This window comes from Callithrix jacchus, chromosome 10 (assembly GCF_049354715.1).
Source record: "Callithrix jacchus isolate 240 chromosome 10, calJac240_pri, whole genome shotgun sequence".
Lineage (NCBI taxonomy): Eukaryota > Metazoa > Chordata > Mammalia > Primates > Cebidae > Callithrix > Callithrix jacchus.
The window spans coordinates 130,805,949-130,819,474 of record NC_133511.1 but is presented as its reverse complement, the minus strand read 5'-3'; the positions used below and the strand labels follow the sequence as shown (position 1 = coordinate 130,819,474).

Sequence of the window (13,526 nt, the reverse complement as noted above, 5' to 3'; positions counted from 1 at the left end):
ACATGCATAGATGCTGACACACAGGCACAGTCAGTCACACACGCACACACACTCACAGTCACACACGCACACAGTCATACATACACACTCAGTCACAGTCACACCATACACAGTCACACATGCACACACTCACAGTCACAGTTACACATGCACACACAGTCACACACACACCCAATTCACACATGCATAGATGCTGACACGCAGGCACAGTCACAGTTACACATGCACACACAGTCACAGTTACACATGCACGCACAGTCACAGTTACACATGCACACACAGTCACACACACACCCAAAGTCACACATGCATGGATGCTGACACGCAGGCACAGTCACACAGTCACACATGCACATACTCACAGTCACAGTTACAGATGCATGCAGTCATACACACACCCAATTCACACATGCATAGATGCTGACACACAGGCACAGTCACATAGTCACACACGCACACACACTCAGTCACACGTGCACACAGTCATACATACACACTCAGTCACAGTCACACCATACACAGTCACACAGTCACACATGCACACACTCAGTCACAGTTACAGATGCAAACACAGTCACACACACCCAATTCACATATGCATAGATGCTGACACGCAGGCACAGTCACAGAGTTACACATGCACACACACAGTCACACAGGCACACAGATGCACACTCTCACAGTCACACAGTCATACATACACACTCAGTCACAGTCACACCATACACAGTCACACAGTCACACATGCACACACAGAGTCACACGTGCACACAATTACACATGCAGACACACAGCCACACGGTCACACACTCACAGTCACACCATACACACAGTCACACCATGCATACAGTCTCAGTCACACATGAACACATGCACAGATAACTGCCACGCAGGCACACACAGTCACAGTCACACCATACACACAGTCACACATGCACACACGCTCACAGTCACACATGCACACAGTCACACATGCACACACGCACAAATACGGACATGCAGGCACAGTCACAGTCATACAGTGCACCACATGCACACACAGTCACACGTGTACCCATGCCTAGACACAGATACCCAGGAAGGCACTCACACAGTCACACACCCACAGTCACACAGTCACACACTTCAGTCACACAGTCACACATAGTCACACATGTACACACACTTCAGTTACACAGTCACACATGCACACAGTCACACCATGCATACACTCTCAGTCACACATGAACACATGCACAGATAACTGCCATGCAGGCACACACAGTCACAGTCACACCATACACACAGTCACACAGTCACACATGCACACATTTCAGTCACAAAGTCACAGTCACATGTGTACACAGACACACTTCAGTTACAGTCACACATGTACACATGCCTAGCCACAGATACCCAGGCACGTACTCACAGTCACACACTCACACACCCACAGTCACACAGTCACACATGCACACAGTCACACGTGTACACAGTCACACATGTACACATGCCTAGACACAGATACCCAGGCACACACTCAGTCACACAGTCACACAGTCACAGTCACACATGCACACACTTCAGTCACGCACACAGTCACACGTGTACACAGTCACACATGTACACATGCCTAGACACAGATACCCAGGCACACACCCAGTCACACAGTCACACAGTCACAGTCACACATGCACACACTTCAGTCACGCACATAGTCACACGTGTACACACACAGTCACACATGCACACATAGTCACATGTGTACACAGTCACACAGTCACACATGCACATAGTCACACATGTCCACATGCCTAGACATAGATACCCAGGCACACAGTCACACACGCACACGTGCACACAGTCACACATGCATGGACACAGAAACACAGTCACACACAGGCACACAGCCATGCAGGCACACGGGAGCCAGGCCACGGAGGCACCAGTCCCTGCCTCACTGGGGTGGGGTCTTCTGTTCTCATCCCATCCTCTGGGTCTGGCTTTTCCTTCCTCTCCTTGTCCCTGCTCTGTTCCCACAGTTAGGACCCAATGGGGGGCTCTTCTGGAGCTGGCTTTTGGGGCAGTACCCAGGGGCTTTGGGCTCGGCACTGGCTGGCTGCATGGGGGTACCAGAGGTCTGAGCAGGGCTGGCACAGCAGGGGGATGCCGGTCGTGGGGGGACGTGAGGGGGAAGCCGGGGGCTGAGCGGGGCAGGCATGGCGTCGGGGGGTGAACCTGCAGCTGTCTGCTTGATTTGCAGTGTGTGCACCAACTCCTCCCAAGTTGTCTGCAGGCCGGAGGAAGGTGAGCTGCCCTTCGCCCCAGCCCTGTGCTGGTTGGGCCCATCCCTGGGAAGCCTGTGGAGCTTGGATGGGTGGGGGGTGCTGGTCTCCTCCCGGGTTCTCCCCCTTGGGTCCCCCCCACTGGCTCGGACCCAGCTCTGATGTGCATCGGCCCCGTGGGGCTCCCGTAACACATTTGTCTCTTCTTCTGGGGTGCTGGTGCCCTGTGGGGAATCTCTGTCACCCTCTCCCATGATCCAGCTTCTGTGTTCTGATGGGATTCCCTTTATTCAGAGAGTGGCTCCGGGGCAAAGGCAGTCCCACTGGGGCGTTTGCCTCCCACATGTGGAGCTTGGGCACACCCACCTTCCCCGACCCTGCTCCCAGTGAGGTGACCCTTGGCCTCACCCTCACCCCCAGGAAAGATTCTCAATGAGACCCAGGATGGCGCCTTCTGCTACTGGGAGATCTGTGGCCCCAATGGGACAGTGGAGAAGCACTTCAATATCTGTGTGTCCACTACACCACGCCCGTCCACGCTGACCACCTTCACCACGGTCACCCTCCCCACCACCCCCACCACCTTCACCACCACCAGCACCACCAAGACCCCCAGCACAGGTGAGGCCCCCTGGTGCCCCTGTGCTTCCTCAGGCTTTCACCTTACCCTGCATCCAGCCTCCGGCACAGAGGGCACTTTCAGGGGCAGGCCCTGGCCCGGTGCAGCCAGGCTCTGCCCTGTGCACAGCAGCTGCAGAGTAAGGTGACAGTCACATTCCTGTGCACTGGGCAGGATGGGGATGGGGGGCAGAGGCCGTGCCCTGGCTCCCCTCACCTGGTGAGTTGAGATGGTGGCATCCTGACCACATCCCCAAACCCAGGTCATGATGGAGGATGACTTGAGGAGATTTCTGAAAACCAGCAGGAAAACATCCCCGAGGGTTAGAGAAATCAGAGAAACTTCCTGATATGCCCCTGCATTTGTTCTGGCTGAGATCCTAGGTCCTACCCAAAAGCCAACAGGGGTACGACAGCCACAGAGAAAAGAAGCTTTAAAAATTAAGACAAGATTCCCAAAGCTCTCGAACTATATAAAGACGTTCTCTTTTCTTCCTGTTTTATTGCAGTGTCCCCGGCAACTCCGGGTAAGTGATGGTGACGATACTCATGGTGAACACAGGCTGGGAGGAGCAGTTTGCAAAGTCACCTGCAGGGCGCCTCCTTCAGGCCCAGATGTGAGGCCGGCGGGGCTGCCCTCCTCTGCTTATGGACCCAAGATGGGTGTATTTCGGGGACTTGGTTCATGGTTTGCTGAGACCAGGGACTCAAGCGGGACCTGAGTGGCTGTGGGTGACAATATTGCTGGTTAACCACTCTTAAGAGTGGAGACAAAGCTCTTTCAGGCACACTTCCTTACTGGAATGGGTGGTTCTCTTGCTATTCATTCCTTGAAAAAAGTATCCAAAATAGGTGAGGAAAGGGTCCCTCACACCAGGTGTGGCCCTGGTGTCCCCGTCTCTCTGGGCACAGGTTTTCAGCTGCAAAATGAGGATGGAAGTGGTGTCCAGCCCTGAGCTCTCTGGTCCTGCACTCAGGTTTTTGGCAATGACAGGGAAAAGAGAGGTTGCATCTGGGGGACGGGCATGGAGGTCCCCGGGTCCTCTGAATCCGGGTGGCCTCCTGGAGGTGCCTTCCCTAGGAGTGAGTCACCAGAGCTGGGTTTTGCTTCCCTAGAGCCGTGCTGCTCCTGGTCTGAGTGGATCAATGAGAACCACCCCAGCAGCGGCAGCGATGGCGGTGACCGAGAGACGTTTGATGGGGTCTGCAGCGCCCCTGAGGACATCGAGTGCAGGTCTGTCAATGAGCCACACCTCAGCTTGGAGGAGCTGGGCCAGAAGGTGCAGTGCGACCTCTCCGTTGGGTTCATTTGCAAGAATGAAGACCAGTTTGGAAATGGACCATTTGGACTGTGTTATGACTACAAGATACGTGTCAATTGTTGCAAGCCCATACCTGGCTGCATCACCTCTCCACCAACCGCCACTCCACCAACCACCACGGCCACTGCTCCACCAACCGCCACTCCACCAACCACCACGACGACTGCTCCACCAACCACCACTCCACCAACCACCACTCCACCAACCACCACGACGACTGCTCCACCAACCGCCACTCCACCAACCACCACGACGACTGCTCCACCAACCACCACGACGACTGCTCCACCAACCACCACTCCACCAACCACCACGACCACTGCTCCACCAACCGCCACTCCACCAACCGCCACGACCACTGCTCCACCAACCGCCACTCCACCAACCACCACGACCACTGCTCCACCAACTGCCACTCCACCAACCACCACTCCACCAACCACCACTCCACCAACCGCCACTCCACCAACCACCACGACCACTGCTCCACCAACCGCCACTCCACCAACCACCACTCCACCAACCGCCACTCCACCAACCACCACGACCACTGCTCCACTAACCACCACTCCACCAACCACCACTCCACCAACCACCACTCCACCAACCGCCACTCCACCAACCATCACTCCCAGCCCTCCAACCCCCAGCCCTCCACCAACCACCACAACCAACCCTCCTAGCCCCCCATCAACCACCATAACCACCACTCCCAGCCCTCCAACAATGACCATGACCACCACGCCACCAACTACCACTCCTAGCTCTCCATCAACCACCACAACCACCCCACCACCAACCACCACAACCATCACTCCCAGCCCTCCATCAACCACAACCACCACTCACAGCCCTCCAACCCCCAGCCCTCCATCAACCACCATGACCACTGCTCCACCAACCACCACTCCCAGCCCTTCAACCCCTAGCCCTCCATCAACCACCACAACCACCCCACCACCAACCACCACAACCATCACTCCCAGCCCTCCATCAACCACAACCACCACTCACAGCCCTCCAACCCCCAGCCCTCCATCAACCACCATGACCACTGCTCCACCAACCACCACTCCCAGCCCTCCACCTGTACCACCGTCAACAACCCCATGTGTGCCTGTCTGCCATTGGACTGGCTGGCTGGATTCGGGAAAACCTAACTTTACCATACAAGGTGGGGATAAGGAATTGATTGGAGACACCTGTGGAGGAGGCTGGGCAGCTAACATCTCCTGCAGAGCCACCATGTATCCTGATGTTCCCATTGGACAGCTTGGACAAACACTGCTGTGTAATGTCTCTATGGGACTGGTGTGCAAAAATGAAGACCAAAAGCCAGGTGGGAACATCCCTATGCCCTTCTGCCTCAATTACGAGATCAACATTCAGTGCTGTGAGTGTGGCCCCACTAGCCCTCCACCAACCAGCACTCCCAGCACTCCATCAAACACCATGACCACCGCTCCACCAACCACCACGACCACCACTCGTACCCCTCCATCCACCACCACAGCCACCACTCCACCAACGACAACTTCCAGCTCTCCAACCCTCAGCCCTCCATCCACCACCACAACCACCACTCCACCAACCACCACTTCCAGCTCTCCAACCCCCAGCCCTCCATCCACCACCACAACCACCACTCCACCAACCACCACTTCCAGCTCTCCAACCACCAGCCCTCCATCAACCACCACGACCACCACTCCTACCCCTCCATCCACCACCACAGTCACCACTCCACCAACCACCATGACCACCACTCCTACCCCTCCATCAACCACCACAGCCACCTCTCCACCAACCACCACTTCCAGCTCTCCAACCACCAGCCCTCCATCATCCACCACAACCACCACTCCAATAACCACAACCACCACCACCACTCTTAGTCCTCCAACCCCTAGCCCCCCATCCACCACCACAGCCACCGCTCCACCAACCACCATGACCACCACTCCACCAACCACCATGACCACCACTCCTACCCCTCCATCCACCACCACAGCCACCGCTCCACCAACCACGACGACCACCACTCCTACCCCTCCATCCACCACCACAACCACCACTTCACCAACCACCACTTCCAGCTCTCCAACGCCCAGCCCTCCATCAACCACCACAGCCACCACTCCACCAACCACCACTTCCAGCTCTCCAACCCCCAGCCCTCCATCCACCACCACAACCACCACTCCACCAACCACCACTTCGAGCTCTCCAACCACCAGCCCTCCATCAACCACCACAACCACCACTCCACCAACCACCACTTCCAGCTCTCCAACCACCAGCCCTCCATCCACCACCACAACCACCACTCCACCAACCACCACTTCCAGCTCTCCAACAACCAGCCCTCCATCATCCACCACAACCACCACTCCACTAACCACAACCACCACCACCACTCTTAGTCCTCCAACCCCTAGCCCTCCATCAACCACCACAGCCACCACTCCACCAACGAACACTTCCAGCTCTCCAACCACCAGCCCTCCATCATCCACCACAACCACCACTCCACCAACCACCACTTCCATCTCTCCAACCCCCAGCCCTCCATCCACCACCACAGCCACCACTCCACCAACCACCACTTCGAGCTCTCCAACCACCAGCCCTCCATCCACCACCACAACCACCACTCCACAAACCACCACTTCCAGCTCTCCGACCCCCAGCCCTCCATCCACCACAACCACCACTCCACCAACCACCACTTCGAGCTCTCCAACCCCCAGCCCTCCATCAACCACCACAGCCACCACTCCACCAACCACCACTTCCAGCTCTCCGACCCCCAGCCCTCCATCCACAACCACAACCACCACTCCACCAACCACCACTTCCAGCTCTCCAACCACCAGCCCTCCATCAACCACCACAGCCACCACTCCACCAACCACCACTTCCAGCTCTCCAACCACCAGCCCTCCATCAACCACCACAGCCACCACTCCACCAACCACCACTTCCAGCTCTCCAACCCCCAGCCCTCCATCCACCACCACAACCACCACTCCACCAACCACCACTTCCAGCTCTCCAACACCCAGCCCTCCATCCACCACCACAGCCACCACTCCACCAACCACCACTTCCAGCTCTCCAACCACCAGCCCTCCATCATCCACCACAACCACCACTCCACCAACCACCACTTCCAGCTCTCCAACCCCCAGCCCTCCATCCACCACCACAGCCACCACTCCACCAACCACCACTTCCAGCTCTCCAACCACCAGCCCTCCATCATCCACCACAACCACCACTCCACCAACCACCACTTCCAGCTCTCCAACCCCCAGCCCTCCATCCACCACCACAGCCACCACTCCACCAACGACCACTTCCAGCTCTCCAACCACCAGCCCTCCATCATCCACCACAACCACCACTCCACCAACCACCACTTCCAGCTCTCCAACCCCTAGCCCTCCATCCACCACCACAACCACCTCTCCACCAACCACCACTTCCAGCTCTCCAACCACCAGCCCTCCATCCACCACAACCACCACTCCACCAACCACCACTTCCAGCTCTCCAACCACCAGCCCTCCATCAACCACCACAGCCACCACTCCACCAACCACCACTTCCAGCTCTCCAACCACCAGACCTCCATCCACCACAACCACCACTCCACCAACCACCACTTCCAGCTCTCCAACCACCAGCCCTCCATCATCCACCACAACCACCACTCCACCAACCACCACTTCCAGCTCTCCAACCCCCAGCCCTCCATCCACCACAACAGCCACCACTCCACCAACCACCACTTCCAGCTCTCCGACCCCCAGCCCTCCATCCACCACCACAGCCACCACTCCACCAACCACCACTTCCAGCTCTCCAACCACCAGCCCTCCATCATCCACCACAACCACCACTCCACCAACCACCACTTCCAGCTCTCCAACCCCCAGCCCTCCATCCACCACCACAGCCACCACTCCACCAACCACCACTTCCAGCTCTCCAACCCCCAGCCCTCCATCCACCACCACAACCACCACTCCACCAACCACCACTTCCAGCTCTCCAACCCCCAGCCCTCCATCCACTACCACAGCCACCACTCCACCAACCACCACTTCGAGCTCTCCAACCACCAGCCCTCCATCATCCACCACAACCACCACTCCACCAACCACCACTTCCAGCTCTCCAACCCCCAGCCCTCCATCCACCACCACAGCCACCACTCCACCAACCACCACTTCCAGCTCTCCAACCACCAGCCCTCCATCATCCACCACAACCACCACTCCACCAACCACCACTTCCAGCTCTCCAACCCCCAGCCCTCCATCCACCACCACAGCCACCACTCCACCAACGACCACTTCCAGCTCTCCAACCACCAGCCCTCCATCCACCACAACTACCACGCCACCAACCACCACTTCCAGCTCTCCAACCCCCAGCCATCCATCAACCACCACAGCCACCACTCCACCAACCACCACTTCCAGCTCTCCAACCCCCAGCCCTCCATCCACCACCACAACCACCACTCCACCAACCACCACTTCCAGCTCTCCAACCACCAGCCCTCCATCCACCACCACAGCCACCACTCCACCAACCACCACTTCCAGCTCTCCAACCCCCAGCCCTCCATCCACCACCACAGCCACCACTCCACCAACCACCACTTCCAGCTCTCCAACCACCAGCCCTCCATCATCCACCACAACCACCACTCCACCAACCACCACTTCCAGCTCTCCAACCCCCAGCCCTCCATCCACCACCACAGCCACCACTCCACCAACCACCACTTCCAGCTCTCCAACCACCAGACCTCCATCCACCACAACCACCACTCCACCAACCACCACTTCCAGCTCTCCAACCACCAGCCCTCCATCATCCACCACAACCACCACTCCACCAACCACCACTTCCAGCTCTCCAACCCCCAGCCCTCCATCCACCACAACAGCCACCACTCCACCAACCACCACTTCCAGCTCTCCGACCCCCAGCCCTCCATCCACCACCACAGCCACCACTCCACCAACCACCACTTCCAGCTCTCCAACCACCAGCCCTCCATCATCCACCACAACCACCACTCCACCAACCACCACTTCCAGCTCTCCAACCCCCAGCCCTCCATCCACCACCACAGCCACCACTCCACCAACCACCACTTCCAGCTCTCCAACCCCCAGCCCTCCATCCACCACCACAACCACCACTCCACCAACCACCACTTCCAGCTCTCCAACCCCCAGCCCTCCATCCACCACCACAGCCACCACTCCACCAACCACCACTTCCAGCTCTCCAACCACCAGCCCTCCATCATCCACCACAACCACCACTCCACCAACCACCACTTCCAGCTCTCCAACCCCCAGCCCTCCATCCACCACCACAGCCACCACTCCACCAACCACCACTTCCAGCTCTCCAACCACCAGCCCTCCATCATCCACCACAACCACCACTCCACCAACCACCACTTCCAGCTCTCCAACCCCCAGCCCTCCATCCACCACCACAGCCACCACTCCACCAACGACCACTTCCAGCTCTCCAACCACCAGCCCTCCATCCACCACAACCACCACGCCACCAACCACCACTTCCAGCTCTCCAACCCCCAGCCATCCATCAACCACCACAGCCACCACTCCACCAACCACCACTTCCAGCTCTCCAACCCCCAGCCCTCCATCCACCACCACAACCACCACTCCACCAACCACCACTTCCAGCTCTCCAACCACCAGCCCTCCATCCACCACCACAGCCACCACTCCACCAACCACCACTTCCAGCTCTCCAACCCCCAGCCCTCCATCCACCACCACAGCCACCACTCCACCAACCACCACTTCCAGCTCTCCAACCACCAGCCCTCCATCATCCACCACAACCACCACTCCACCAACCACCACTTCCAGCTCTCCAACCCCCAGCCCTCCATCCACCACCACAGCCACCACTCCACCAACCACCACTTCCAGCTCTCCAACCACCAGCCCTCCATCATCCACCACAACCACCACTCCACCAACCACCACTTCCAGCTCTCCAACCCCCAGCCCTCAATCCACCACCACAGCCACCACTCCACCAACGACCACTTCCAGCTCTCCAACCACCAGCCCTCCATCATCCACCACAACCACCACTCCACCAACCACCACTTCCAGCTCTCCAACCCCTAGCCCTCCATCCACCACCACAACCACCTCTCCACCAACCACCACATCCAGCTCTCCAACCACCAGCCCTCCATCCACCACAACCACCACTCCACCAACCACCACTTCCAGCTCTCCAACCACCAGCCCTCCATCCACCACCACAGCCACCACTCCACCAACCACCACTTCCAGCTCTCCAACCACCAGCCCTCCATCCACCACAACCACCACTCCACCAACCACCACTTCCAGCTTTCCAACCCCCAGCCATCCATCCACCACCACAGCCACCACTCCACCAACCACCACTTCCAGCTCTCCAACCCCCAGCCCTCCATCAACCACCACAACCACCACTCCACCAACCACCACTTCCAGCTCTCCAACCACCAGCCCTCCATCAACCACCACAGCCACCACTCCACCAATCACCACTTCCAGCTCTCCAACCACCAGCCCTCCATCCACCACAACCACCACTCCACCAACCACCACTTCCAGCTCTCCAACCCCCAGCCCTCCATCAACCACCACAGCCACCACTCCACCAACCACCACTTCCAGCTCTCCGACCCCCAGCCCTCCATCTACCACCACAACCACCACTCCACCAACCACCACTTCCAGCTCTCCAACCACCAGCCCTCCATCAACCACCACAGCCACCACTCCACCAACCACCACTTCCAGCTCTCCAACCACCAGCCCTCCATCAACCACCACAGCCACCACTCCACCAACCACCACTTCCAGCTCTTCAACCCCCAGCCCTCCATCCACCACCACAACCACCTCTCCACCAACCACCACTTCCAGCTCTCCAACCCCCAGCCCTCCATCCACCACCACAGCCACCACTCCACCAACCACCACTTCCAGCTCTCCAACCACCAGCCCTCCATCATCCACCACAACCACCACTCCACTAACCACAACCACCACCACCACTCTTAGTCCTCCAACCCCTAGCCCTCCATCAACCACCACAGCCACCACTCCACCAACCACCACTTCCAGCTCTCCAACCACCAGCCCTCCATCATCCACCACAACCACCACTCCACCAACCACCACTTCCAGCTCTCCAACCCCCAGCCCTCCATCCACCACCACAGCCACCACTCCACCAACCACCACTTCCAGCTCTCCGACCACCAGCCCTCCATCCACCACCACAGCCACCACTCCACCAACCACCACTTCCAGCTCTCCGACCACCAGCCCTCCATCCACCACAACCACCACTCCACCAACCACCACTTCCAGCTCTCCAACCCCCAGCCCTCCATCAACCACCACAGCCACCACTCCACCAACCACCACTTCCAGCTCTCCGACCCCCAGCCCTCCATCCACCACCACAACCACCACTCCACCAACCACCACTTCCAGCTCTCCGACCCCGAGCCCTCCATCCACCACCACAGCCACCACTCCACCAACCACCACTTCCAGCTCTCCAACCACCAGCCCTCCATCCACCACCACAGCCACCACTCCACCAACCACCACTTCCAGCTCTCCAACCACCAGCCCTCCATCATCCACCACAACCACCACTCCACCAACCACCACTTCCAGCTCTCCAACCCCCAGCCCTCCATCCACCACCACAGCCACCACTCCACCAACCACCACTTCCAGCTCTCCAACCACCAGCCCTCCATCATCCACCACAACCACCACTCCACCAACCACCACTTCCAGCTCTCCAACCCCCAGCCCTCCATCCACCACCACAGCCACCACTCCACCAACCACCACTTCCAGCTCTCCAACCACCAGCCCTCCATCATCCACCACAACCACCACTCCACCAACCACCACTTCCAGCTCTCCAACCACCAGCCCTCCATCAACCATCACAGCCACCACTCCACCAACCACCACTTCCAGCTCTCCAACCCCCAGCCCTCCATCCACCACCACAGCCACCACTCCACCAACCACCACTTCCAGCTCTCCAACCACCAGCCCTCCATCATCCACCACAACCACCACTCCACTAACCAGAACCACCACCACAACTCTTAGTCCTCCAACCCCCAGTCCTCCATCCACCACCACAGCCACCACTCCACCAACGACCACTTCCAGCTCTCCAACCACCAGCCCTCCATCATCCACCACAACCACCACTCCACCAACCACCACTTCCAGCTCTCCAACCACCAGCCCTCCATCCACCACCACAACCACCACTCCACCAACCACCACTTCCAGCTCTCCAACCCCCAGCCCTCCATCCACCACCACAGCCACCACTCCACCAACCACCACTTCCAGCTCTCCAACCCCCAGCCCTCCATCCACCATCACAACCACCTCTCCACCAACCACCACTTCCAGCTCTCCAACCCCCAGCCCTCCATCCACCACCACAGCCACCACTCCACCAACGACCACTTCCAGCTCTCCAACCCCCAGCCCTCCATCATCCACCACAACCACCACTCCACCAAGCACCACTTCCAGCTCTCCAACCACCAGCCCTCCATCAACCACCACAACCACCACTCCACCAACCACCACTTCCAGCTCTCCGACCCCCAGCCCTCCATCCACCACAACAACCACTCCACCAACCACCACTTCCAGCTCTCCAACCCCCAGCCCTCCATCCACCACCACAACCATCACTTCCAGCTCTCCGACCCCCAGCCCTCCATCCACCACAACCACCACTCCACCAACCACCACTTCCAGCTCTCCAACCACCAGCCCTCCATCCACCACCACAGCCACCACTCCACCAACCACCACTTCCAGCTCTCCGACCCCCAGCCCTTCATCCACCACAACCACCACTCCACCAACCACCACTTCCAGCTCTCCAACCCCCAGCCCTCCATCCACCACCACAACCACCACTCCACCAACCACCACTTCCAGCTCTCCAACCACCAGCCCTCCATCCACCACCACAGCCACCACTCCACCAACCACCACTTCCAGCTCTCCGACCCCCAGCCCTCCATCCACCACCACAACCACCACTCCACCAACGACCACTTCCAGCTCTCCAACCCCCAGCCCTCCATCCACCACCACAACCACCACTCCACCAACCACCACTTCCAGCTCTCCAACCACCAGCCCTCCATCAACCACCACAACCACCACTCCACCAACCACCACTTCCA

General features: G+C 58.6%; 1 protein-coding gene across 1 annotated transcript in view; it reads left to right on the top strand.

Annotated features, from left to right (window-relative positions):
- The window catches only part of MUC2 (mucin 2, oligomeric mucus/gel-forming), a 44,160-nt gene that overhangs the window by 15,666 nt on the left and 14,968 nt on the right, over positions 1-13,526 (top strand). The window contains exons 27-30 of the mRNA XM_078341802.1: positions 2,243-2,286; positions 2,685-2,885; positions 3,392-3,409; positions 3,999-7,902. Of these exons, the coding sequence (XP_078197928.1) occupies positions 2,243-2,286; positions 2,685-2,885; positions 3,392-3,409; positions 3,999-7,902 (4,167 nt within the window). The remainder of the gene's footprint in view (positions 1-2,242; positions 2,287-2,684; positions 2,886-3,391; positions 3,410-3,998; positions 7,903-13,526) is intronic.